The 12,271-nt window shown below is 39.0% G+C and overlaps 1 protein-coding gene and 1 long non-coding RNA gene across 6 annotated transcripts in view; both read right to left on the minus strand.

Moving 5' to 3' along the window:
• DNAJC24 (DnaJ heat shock protein family (Hsp40) member C24) overlaps window positions 1-12,271 on the minus strand; it is a 60,796-nt gene extending 48,525 nt beyond the window's left edge. The window contains exons 1-2 of one of the 5 annotated variants that reach the window (XM_043516905.1): window positions 12,064-12,271; window positions 9,546-9,687 (exon numbers count right to left, since the gene is read on the minus strand). In XM_043516905.1, coding sequence (XP_043372840.1) covers window positions 9,546-9,687; window positions 12,064-12,197 — 276 coding nt within the window. In that variant the 5' untranslated portion in view covers window positions 12,198-12,271. Of the gene's footprint in view, window positions 1-9,545; window positions 9,688-12,055 lie in introns of all 5 variants that reach the window. The other 4 variants (XM_038405567.2, XM_038405566.2, XM_038405571.2 and 1 more) reach the window with 4 other exon arrangements.
• Window positions 10,521-10,950, minus strand: LOC122460728. Its single transcript, XR_006282198.1, has 2 exons — window positions 10,814-10,950; window positions 10,521-10,599 (listed from the first exon to the last, which is right to left on the minus strand). It is a non-coding gene; the product is annotated as an uncharacterized LOC122460728 (long non-coding RNA).

Here is a 12,271-nt window from a genome sequence, read left to right on the forward strand (position 1 = left end):
CCAACCCCGGTCTAGATAATACTTAGTCCTGAGATGAGTGGCGGTGACTGGAAGACCTTTCGAGGTCCCTTCCAGTCCTAAGATTCTATTTACAAATACAAAATTTACTTTTTTCTTCAAACATTTTCTGTTGAAATTAGTACAGAATGAGTTTCACTGAGATTCCTGCTAGTTAGCAGTGTATCAATTTTTACAAAACACAGGGCCCAATCCAACAAGCGCAAGCATAACCACTGCTTTTCAATTTAATGGGACTACGTATGGTCAAATGGACTTTTTAGCTTACATGAATGCCCTTTGTGATCTTCACTTTACTATTTCCTTTGATGTTGCACAAATACAAAACAGAAGTCCTATGACAGAAGATAAGGTACTTGAGAGCACATAGATCTGAAAATCAACTGGCACACTTACCTTGACCTTGTGTTTTTATCTCGGATACCATTTAGAGAGCAAATGCTTGAGCATTACCAGCCCTGTATTCAAGGCAAAAGCTACTGATGCCAACCTGAGCTAAACTTTTGTATGAAATACATCTGTATGACTCAGAGCTGGAAGGGACCTCAAAAGCTCAGTTGGTCCATCTTCCCACACAGAGGCAGGATTAAGTATACATCCCTCACAGACGTTTGTCTAGTCTGTTCTTAAAACCTCCACCAATTACAGGGATTCCACAACCTCCCTAGATAACCTGTTCCACTATTTAACAATCCTTATAGAATAAGGAATTTTTTCCTAATACCTAACCTAAATCTCCCTTGCTGCGATTTAAGCTGATTACCTAGTCATACCCCCGGTGGACACAGAGAAGAACTGATCTCTGTATGACAACTTACATATAACCTTCTAGACTAAAAATATCCAATTCTTTCAATCTTTCCCCATAGGTCATGTTTTCTAAAGCTCTTATTTCTGTTCTCCTCTAGATTCTATCCAATCTGTCCACATCTTTCTTCAAATGTGGTGCCCAAAACTGGGTGCTGTAACCTTGTTTTTGGAGCTGGCATAGATAGGTCCCTTCCCAGGCTTAGTTTTTTGTTGTTTTTTTTAAAATGCCAGTGAATTATGTTTAAAAGAGTTCCAGACAGAAAAAATTTACCTAATCCAAGAGATTACCAGGTAATGAAACATTTAATCTCTTTTAATTAATAAACTGAGAAAAGTGCAGCCGTGGGACTGAACAAAAGACACTGAGTGACAAACACTAGGTCTGATCCACTAGATATCACACTATCCACTGGATACAGCCCTTAGCTGAAATTCCGGCTTCTGTGCAAAGCAGCATTTACTTGCAGGGTGACTACCATTATTGTTAAGACACCAAAAAATAATGGGCTACAAAGTGCTCTAAGGGATGCAAATTTGAGACAACATGACACCCTACTTTAAACAAAGTAATCTTAACAAATGAAAGAATTCTGAAGTAATTCTGGCTCCAAATCCAAATTAAAAGCCTTGTTCAATCAGCACATAAATTTCTCTCTCTTGAATAAAAGAAAAGTAGAGACACAATTTCCCTTTTTAGAGAAATGACATCCCTCTTTAACCTGTGTGTTTATTTTGTGCTGCGCTCCACAAATGTCAACGAAGAAATTCCCTAGAACATCCCTTTAATTCAAGTGCTAGCCCCATTTCAGAGATGGAAAAACCGAGGCAAAGAACAGTAAATGGAATTGTCCAACCAGAAACAGATCCAGGAAACAACTCAGAACTCCTGGCTCCCATCCCCAAGATTACTCTATTTGAGCAGGTTAGCTCTCAGGGAGACGTATTAGTCCCAATGATTAAAATTTTCAAAAGTGTGTAAGTGACTTAGAAGCCAAACTCCCATTTTCCAAAATGACTTACATGCCCAAGTCACATTAGAAAATGAATTTAGGTACCTTTTATATTTTTAATCGAGAGTTTTCTCTCTCATTTCTCTATCACTGGTAGGAATATGGAATATCTACTGACTGGGAGCCATAAAAAAAAAAAAATCAAAATGACAGCTGAGAATGCTGACTGGTTTTTTTTGTTTTTAAAACACTATAAACTACATATTAACAAAGACAAGTAATTTGTAATGATATGTAGGTGTAAAATCCACAAGACGACAAGTATACAAGTTACCTTGTTGGAGGAACAGAGATCAGAATGAGCCCAAGGCATTCTGACAAACATGATTTTCAGAAGTTACCACATTACATACAGAGAAATGCCATTGAGCTGAATGTAGGAACGTACATGTTCCATCCCAACAGTTTAGGCATTCAGGATAAAGCACTTTTAGGGAATGCATGTGTGTCTGAAAGCACTCCTATATTCATGCCCTACAACTACTGTAATAATCTTCTGAGGTATCATTTGAAAACTAATAACTTGTTGGTCAGTAATATTATGTTGAAATGTATATTGCAAACTTTATATGTAAAGTTATGAAGTCCCACAGTGTGATGTTATAACACATGCTCATAACCACACCACCCTGCCTCCACAAAGATTGTTAAACAGGTCTATCCTAAACAAAGGAATGTGTGTTTACCTCAATTAACAAAGTAGAAAACAGAGTCCTCCAGACAGCAGGAGGAGGAAATAGCAGGAGACAAAACAAACTGGCATTTCAGCAAACAAGGTGGGAAGAAAGAGCTTCAAGCTTCCTTCATCACCAGATTCCATGTTGCTTCCTTTACTGTTTGAATAAACTTTGCTTTGAGGAATAATCTTCAGATGAATCCACTTCAAGGGTTCATTGGACTATAAAAGAAAAGGACAGGCCCCCAAATGACCCCTCTCTCTTTCACCTAAAACAAAGGCACCAGCACCTGTGGGCCTCTGGGAGAGACCCTGACAAAGGAAAGGGTCAGTCACCATTTTATTGGAAGACTGTGGGTAAGAAAGGAAATCTTAAACAACGCCTTGAACCAAAACTTGCTAAATTAATTTTAGACTTTTAGATGAGTTTTCAGTTTTATTTTTTTTAATGTAAACAGCATTGGATTGATTTGCACTGAACAGATTGGTAACTCCAATTAAAGTGGCAATCTGTTGAATATTGACTCTTTAGATCAGTGGTTCTCAGACTTTTGTACTCATGACCCCTTTCACATAGCAAGCCTCTGAGTGTGACCCCCCTTAAATATATAAAAAAGTGTTTTTAATTTATAACACCATTATAAATGCTGGAGGCAAAGCGGGGCTTGGGGTGGAGGCTGACAACTCGCGATCCTCCATGTAATAACCTTGAGACCCCTGCAGGGTCCTGAGCCCCAGTTTGAGAATCCCTGCTTTAGATAGTAAGGGTTCATTGGTCCTGTAAACTATTCAGAAGAGGGCTGGATAGTGCAGAATACATGTTTTTGGGAAACTGCGCGACTGGAAGTGTGTTGGAGACACCCTACTAGTAGTAACCAAGGTTGGTGGAAGCCAGAGTGACTGATGTGCTGCTGGGGTCTGAGCTGCTGGACCAGAGCTACAGATATACATAGACTTCAGTGTGTGACCTGAATGCTGGTAGGCTGTTGTGAGCAGCCCAGGTTGGGAGGTACCAAAGGTTACAGAGCAGCCGGTGACAACCCCTTCCTGATCCAGATTGCACCCCACTATATGACAGCATACGATGGCCTCACTCTTGTGAACAGAGTTCATAAAAAGTGTGCTACCATGATTACTGCTGAGAGTTAAAATTCTCCTTTATTCTGCTGGTAGAACTTGGTGACAATCATCCATATCAATGACAAACCTTCCAAATAGTATCAGGATTTCATGGCCACCATGAGATCATCAAAGGTAACCGTATTTAAAGTCTCAATTTAAAGCTAGCCACAAACTGAATCTAGTGTTTCTGTTCAGATCAGAGATTGCAGGGTTGGATTTTACACTTATGTCATTGCCTTCTGGGATTTGAGTTGAGTGCCAACTTCTTTGATGCAGTAAGGGACTGGTTTTGATAGTCTGCTCTTGAGGTGAATGGAACCTTAGGTTTTCCATGTCACTCTGAGGGAGAATATTGTATTACTAATAGAATCTTCCAGTGGTTTAGAAGTATTTACTATGGATTTTTTGTCATCAGCTGTTGACAGTGTGTCCCCCAGTTACTTCCCCCTCAGACTTAATCCTTACTGGTCTCTATGACCTATGGATGACCTGCCATGGATGCAGATGAAGAGCTATCTTGCACCTGTTAAGGCAGAGCAATAACTGGAGCAGACTAATCCTAGGTTGTTACTGCTTGTTCTCTAAGTAGTGTTGCTTAAGAGGTTGTGGGTGTATTGGGAGACCTTTGTGACACAATCTGTGATTTGGATCCTTCTTCTTGATCAGTAAGGGCCATTACAGAGTCGTTGGCTTTCTTTGAAAGGACAAGGTGCTAATTACTTTAAAAGAAGCTTGCGTTCAGCCTCTTCTCACAAAGCCTTATTAACTGGTATCTAATATTTTATTTTATAGAAAAACAACAGGATTGTGAGGAGACACCTCAGAGAATCTGAATGCCCTCAGCTTCCCTGGCCCTTTCCACCCCAGGTCAGAATTAGAAGGGACATTGCACTTGCCAAGGTGGTTGATGATCATTTCCTGGTGATAAGGACCAATTGTGGAGTTTTTAAAGAGTGCTTATCATTGGCTGCCTATTGGCTTCTGGGAAGAGTTTAAGGTGGTACTTTTGACCTACAAAATCCTAAATGGCTCAAGACTAACATATAAAGCCACAAAAAGAAAAGGAGTACTTGGGGCACCTTAGAGACTAACAAATTTATTTGAGCATAAGCTTTCGTGAGCTACAGCTCACTTCATCAATGCATCCGATGAAGTGAGCTGTAGCTCACGAAAGCTTATGCTCAAATAAATTTGTTAGTCTCTAAGGTGCCACAAGTACCCCTTTTCTTTTTGCGAATACAGACTAACACGGCTGCTACTCTGAAACCTGTCATTATATAAAGCCACAGAAATCTTTTCTGGATTCTAGACCAATTACAATTGTTTTTCCCATACAAAGCTATATTTAATTGATATTTTTTATTGAAATGAAGATGATTTTACTTAATAATTTAAATAAAGAATTGTACAAGATCTACTACTACCCTCTTTCATTGTTGCCAATATGGTAATTTTCTTCATTCCCATGTATGATGCCCTCTGTAGTCCCATCATCTATACTTTCTGAATGTAACTACTTATGATCCAAAGAAAATCCCAGTGCCCACATGAGTGTTTAGTGACACATTTTATACTCTTTCCACATTAAGAAGAGCTTCCTGCACACTCCTTGCTCAAATTACATGGATTTTCTTTAAGATTAGGGCACACGTTGTAACAGCAGCATATAATTTTCCTGAACAATAATTTCCTTCTAGCCGAAAGGTATCCTATAATATTATCAGGATCAGCATCAACAGGAACAGAACCTGGATTTTCAGCTAGACAAAGCTTATACATTTGCTGGGTTTCTTCTCTGTAAACAGCAATTTTCACATACAGAATAGCTGCAAGCAATTTTGAAAAAACAACCTGGCAACTCATTTTTGATCCTAAAATACTAGACCAAAAAGGAATTGAAAGTTATAGTAATAGGGAAAAAAGGTGTAAAATTTCACTCACAGAACTTATTTCTGTTGTTCTAGTTTTATCTTCCTACTTTTAATCTAGCACATAGTGATAACTAATATATAAATGAGTAATGCCTTTCCACAGAGTGCAAAAACTGAGTGGGTTACCTGATAAAAAGCAGTACAACACAAACCCTCTGAATGCATTTATGATTTTATGTTATTCAAACTAAAATGCATCAGTCTATGAAAAAATGATTGCAGTTATCACAATATTTCAAAACTGAACATGTCCTGAATATCAAAGGACTACAGATCAAATTCAGGCAGCCTTTTCCATATATCTAGCTAACAGAGCAGTTTCTGAACCCTGCTCTCACCATACTTGCAGAGTTTACTCTCTGCAAGTCTTCTACACAGAGAGGATGTTTTAGAGTGGACCTGAATTAAATATCTGCCAAGGAGGCGCTACATGGAACTGTGATAGAGAGAGAACATATGCTCATTAACACTTTTTTGCAGCTTTTTTGGATGCCTCTCTCTGTCACAAACACCTAGATTTTATTCTACATGACCAAAAAACAAGGATATGCATTTTAAGATTATAAAATCACAGCTAAGAGTCTTTTGTAAACCAGCAGGCAGAACAGTACAAGTTATATCAGGTTGTGAATTCTCACATTTGATGTTTTTTCTTAAAGCCCAAGCTCCTGAAGTCACATGACTGAGAATCCCAGCATTTTAATTTTTTAAAGTAAGTTTGTAGTCTTCATGGCTGCAGGGGAAAGCTTGAAAAATCTGAACCCACAACATTCAAAATCCAGAAACAAAAACTTAACATTTATTATTTTAAAAATTTCATGATTTTTAAGTCACTCACTGTTTTCTGGGACCTGACTCATGATTTTTGAATATTTGGAGACTGTAATACTCTATGTTTTATTATCCAGAAATTGTGTAATGATATGTTTCAGTTAAACATATTCATAGTTTAAAACTCCAAAAATAAAAATAAAGGAAAAAATCAAAATTATAATAAATCATTTTAGTCACTCAAAAATACTGACTGCAACATGGGTATCTAAGTACAATTTCATTGTTTAGTTATGAAATAATTCTGTTTATTGAATTAAGTTATAGTTGGGGGGGAAGTTACATTTTAGAAATTAATCAGTTCTTTTAAGTGAGTCTACCCTTGTGTTACAACTCTAGTAAATCTACAATACAGCCATGTTTGCTCGCCTTTCTATTACTCTGACATGAAGATCAGACCTGAGCTTATACACCGCATACTGCAAATTTAGAGAAAAATCACCATTCCAATGACATATGGCATGACCTTCAACTTTCAAAAACCTACAAAATTTACATCTGTATGTTCATTCAGAATGCTAACATTGCGTATGTGCAATTATAAGGGAAATAGTATATGGCAAAAAAGAAAATATTAAAAATGAAGCAGCAGGGATTATTGGAAGATGACAAAAAGAAAGCATGGACTGTGACCTTTGCCACTTTCCAGAAAATTTTCATAGCAAGATTTACAAAATAATTGTATCCTGTATAATGCCTGATGCTAGTCACCATTTGCCATTAGAGCTATTACAATTACAGAATTTTGGTAATAACTTCAACTTGTATCTGAAACATTGGCTGCCTTATGTTAACTATTCTGAAATCCAGGAGGTTATAATATTCAACAATTCTTAAAACATGAGGTTAAATGTTGTAGTCTTATACTGATAACAAAACTTTGCCCTATCCCCATAACTTGGCAATAAAATTTCTGTGTGGGCAGAAGGAGGAATTGCTCTTCACCTGCCGTTGTAGCTTCTGAGTGGGAGTTGACTACTACTCTACTATACTCCTACCACCTCTTTGTGGACAGAAATGGCTAGGGTGCCTGTGTGTGGCTCTGTCCTATACCCAAACCAATCATGCCAATGGAAGGTTTGGAAAATCATAACTGGGCTCTGTAATGAACAACGGGTTCATTGATGTTGAGGTTGATGAAATTGTGTCTTCACTCAAGCAGTGGAACCAGATCATTTCCAGTACACTTCCACATCCAGTGAAAGTGATTTGGAAGGAGTGCAAATTAATTATTTGTACTAACATAGTAATACCCTATCGTGCTAAGCACTGTACAAACACAGAACAAAAAGATGGTCCCTACTGTAAAGAACTTACTATCCAAGTATGCGACAATAGATGGATACAGACAAAGGAATTCAAGGAAACAATGAGACAACAGCAGTAGCAAATGAAATTTGCCTCTGAGAATAAAGTAACTAGGAGTACTTTCAAAAAATGAAACTTGCCAGAATTAAATCAGTATTAAATAAGAATTTTAGTTCCATTAGTTTATTCAGTTTAAATTAGAAACTTAAATATCCAAATAGAAAGGGCTTTTTTACTACATTTCCTGTTTTTTCTTAACTAAACATGTTGTATTTAGTTTTAAATGTATGCTAATCTTAGCACCAAAATACTTGATGGTCACACACACAAAAATAGTAGAACGCACAGAAGAAAACCAGCATATCAAAAATGTATCAGCTGAGCTCATTCAGTAACTTCAAGAGATACCATGGTTTTCTATGTAAGAATAATGATTGTGTGTCATAGTCCTTTTATATAGATAATCAGAGTATCAGTGAATATATGAATAAATGCTAAGATAAAGAGTTGATGCAAATCATAGCAGCCTCTTTGAAATCTTGAAAAGCAACTGCAAATAGAGGTACCAAATATTGATCAACTTCAGAATTACTTTCAGAATGCACCAAAACAAAGGATATTGGTCGTTTTGGTTTAAGTGTATATGTTTAGCAACACAGAAGGATCAGGAAGACAGTAGTCATCTCTCAGAAGGGTTCATTTCAAACAGATTATTTGATGGAAATGTAATTCATCTTTAATTTTCCCTTTGAAACAAGAAGTTTCCATATTTTGCAGATACTTTTATAGATAGTTATGGCTGAATTTCCTCACCTTTACCGTTTATGGCATTGAGAATACAACTTTAAAGTCAAAAGACTTGTGGTAACTCAGAAAGCAACCCATAAATAAATGGAAAAGGAGTACTTGTGGCACCTTAGAGACTAACAAATTTATTAGAGCATAAGTTTTCGTGAGCTACAGCTCACTTCATCGGATGAAGTGAGCTGTAGCTCACGAAAGCTTATGCTCTATAAATTTGTTAGCCTCTAAGGTGCCACAAGTACTCCTTTTCTTTTTGCGAATACAGACTAACATGGCTGCTACTCCGAAACCCATAAATAAATGGCAACTGTCATATTATCAAACACTAAAAATACTGATTCCAGTTCTGCAGAAACTCATATTTCTGTAGTTCTGAGGGAAGCCCTGCCAGAATTGGGCCGATTGTTTTACACCAAAATCCATATTAAATGTTCACATACTTCTCTTTCTATTCCAATACTGAAAATTAGCAAGTTATTTATACATAAAGAAGAGTCTTCCTTTTTTCCAATAAACCTGCTCTTCATGCTTGATTTATTCAGTGATGCTACTGTCCAGTGTTTGTGACTTTATAATGGCTTTCCTAGTAGCAAACAGTAATGACCCAAACACTGATTGAAGCGTGACAGAATAAAGTAATCACAGAGGAAGGATAGGATTATAAAAGGAAAAAAAAAAAAGATGCATTTGTAAGTTTGAAGATAATTACATTTTTATCCACATGAACCAAATCCAACCAAACAGTGGTTTATTTCCAGATTGCCTGCAGGGATGGAATCGGATGGGACGGGTGGGGTGGGGTCAGGTGGGGAAGGGAGGAGATAGTGTTCTTTTGGTGATGGGGCGGGGGGGGCAAGAAAGCGTTTCTGGGATCATAAGAAAAATCACATGCACTGGAGCTCTACTTGATAGTTTAAAGAACTACCTACACTCACTGACAAAATTATAACACTCATTACATTTGGTTCTATTTATAAATTGAAAACAGTAGTTCTTTAAATAATGCAAAAATAAACTAAGGTAAAATATACTTACTAATAATACCAGCTTCTGATATTTCTGTTTCAGTTCTGTCAGGCTCTCTGATGGTTCTGCACCCAGAATTCTATACCAGTCTTTTTGTGGTTCAAAGGCCATTATGTGGCCAGCTAGGAAGTGGCTTTTTTTGAGACCTGCTTAACAAAATAAATAAAATACTGTAAGGATAATTTAGAGTGCATTTAAAAGAATTATGTGAGAGCACCTTGAAACATGACAAAATATGGGACCATGGGAGAATGTGACTCCACCCCTCAATCCCATCCTAACAATGGCAGCAAGAGGTCACATGCCACAATGCAGGCGACTGCTTAACATATTTCGCCAAATGGGATTTATTACCTAAAATCAAAGAGGCAGATTTGCTTGTGGCTGATCGATTTATTCTGTTTCTAAGGGCATTATTCCTTGTACGTTCCCTATCTCCTTCCCTTTTTGTTGTTCAACCATTTTTTTTCCTTCATCATGCTGACCTTTTCGGTATAGAAATGCAAGGGGGTGGGGGGGTTGGGGGGGAGGAAGGAGTCCAAGCAGTCTGGTGTGAGAATTAAATGTGCAACAGTTTATCGCATGGCTAATGTCTTCTGCCTTTCCTCAATATTATTTCTGCTGTTTTGTTCCCCTCTGCTGCACAGAGGAGCATAGAATCTCACAATATAGTCTCAACAATTTAAACAACTAACAGATTAGATATATATTTCTGAAATTTGGGTTGATTTAACTTGTTTATGCTGTTTTAACTCCATTTCTAAATAGAATATAGGAAAACTGACTGGAAAACACAATATACCCTTTCAAATTGTTCAAGTACTCAAGTCAAAAGCGCATTTAGTTCTGTGACAAGAACATTACAAAAGTCTTTTTAAATAAAAGATATTCTTTAGCTGATTTTGGTAGCATCATAGCCATTTAAGTTATACAAACATTTTCCTTTTAAATCAATAGGTTTACATTTCACTTTTGCCTTTTTTAAAATCATGAAGCAGCCTCCCATTCAGCATGTGAGAATTCAATTAAAACATTTCTCCTTTGAGCTAAAACACAAAAATACCTGTAAAAAGAAAAGGAGTACTTGTGGCACCTTAGAGACTAACAAATTTATTAGAGCATAAGCTTTCGTGAGCTACAGCTCACTTCATCGGATGAAGTGAGCTGTAGCTCACGAAAGCTTATGCTCTAATAAATTTGTTAGTCTCTAAGGTGCCACAAGTACTCCTTTTCTTTTTGCGAATACAGACTAACACGGCTGCTACTCTGAAAAATACCTGTAATAGTCAAAAATACAATCAGTCATTTTCATAATTCTACAATTACAAAGGTTGTTCCTCACCCAACCAATGCCATTTCCTCTTGCTATTAGTAATTCACTTAGATTAACGCCTAAAGGATTATTTTGCAAAATTTAAATGGCCTTAAAATGAAAATGTCTTTGCCCTGGGCTAAGGGTGCAGATACACTTGAAATAACAAATCGTGCTTTGGCACGTATTGTAGAATCTAATGCAGACAAGAAATAAACTCCATTGCACCATGACCCCCTTCTGACAACAAAAATTACTACACGAAACCCAGGAGTGGGGACAGAAGTCTGAGCCCACCCAAGCCCAATTACCCCAGGTGGGGAGGCCAAAGCCCAAGCCCCACCACTCCAGGCTTCAGTCCCAGGAAGGGAGCCTATAACCTGAGTCCTGCGACCCAGGTCTCAGCAAGTCTAAGCCAGACCTGGCGACCCCATTAAAATGGGGTTGCAACCCACTTTGGGGTCCCGATCCACAGTGTGTGAAACACTGCTCTACAGGTAGTGCTATTCAGGAGGTTGCCAACCCTCCAGGATTATCCTGGAGTCTACAGGAATTAAAGATTATTCTTTAATATGCTCTAATAAATTTGTTCATCTCTCAGGTGCCACAAGTACTCCTTTTCTTTTTGCGAATACAGACTAACAGGGCTGCTACTCTGAAACCTGTCTTTAATTAAGGATTATGTCATCTAAACCTCCAGGAATACGCCCAACCAAAAAAAATGGCAATCCTAGCTATTCAGGAGCCAAGACCAAAAAGGAGCAAGGCACTCAGAAAGCACAATAAGAGCATCCACACATGAAATTATTCCAGAATAAGTCACGCCCTTTGTCTTCACTAGGAAAGTGGCGTTTGTACTTCACCCTGTGTTTAATACACCCCGGTTCAACCCTCGGCCTTGTCTACACGTAAAGCGCAGTCGTTTCTCCTGAATACCCCCCACTTTCACCCCCGCGCAGGCAAGGCCGTTGCAGGTTTCCATCTAACCCAGGATAAAAGTGCAGCTGCCTGCTCTGCACTAGCTGGAACGCCGGGGAGCCCCAGAGCGAGCCTGGCGCCAAACCTGCTGCTGCAGCCCCGGGGTTTCAAACACGCCGTTCCCTAAGCCCTGGTGGGGCGGGCCCGAGCCCAGCGCCGCTGCCCCGTGGGAGGTGGAGCCGTCAGACGGGGTAAAGTACGACCAGCCCTCGGCAGAGACCAGCCTTACCTCGGCGGCGGCGGCGGCGGGCCCGGCCAGAAGCCCCAAGAAGCCCGACTTCAGGCGGCGGCGGCGGCGGCAGCAGCAGCTTCCACACCGGACAACCTGGCGCCCCTAGCAATAGCCTCCGAAGGGAACACGCTGCTCTCATTCGAGCCGGGAAGAGACCCCGGGCAGCGCTCGGCGGGTGGTGTTAGAACCGCAGCGCGGCCGAGGGGCTGTTTC

Source organism: Dermochelys coriacea, chromosome 6, assembly GCF_009764565.3.
Source record: "Dermochelys coriacea isolate rDerCor1 chromosome 6, rDerCor1.pri.v4, whole genome shotgun sequence".
Taxonomy (NCBI): Eukaryota; Metazoa; Chordata; order Testudines; family Dermochelyidae; genus Dermochelys; species Dermochelys coriacea.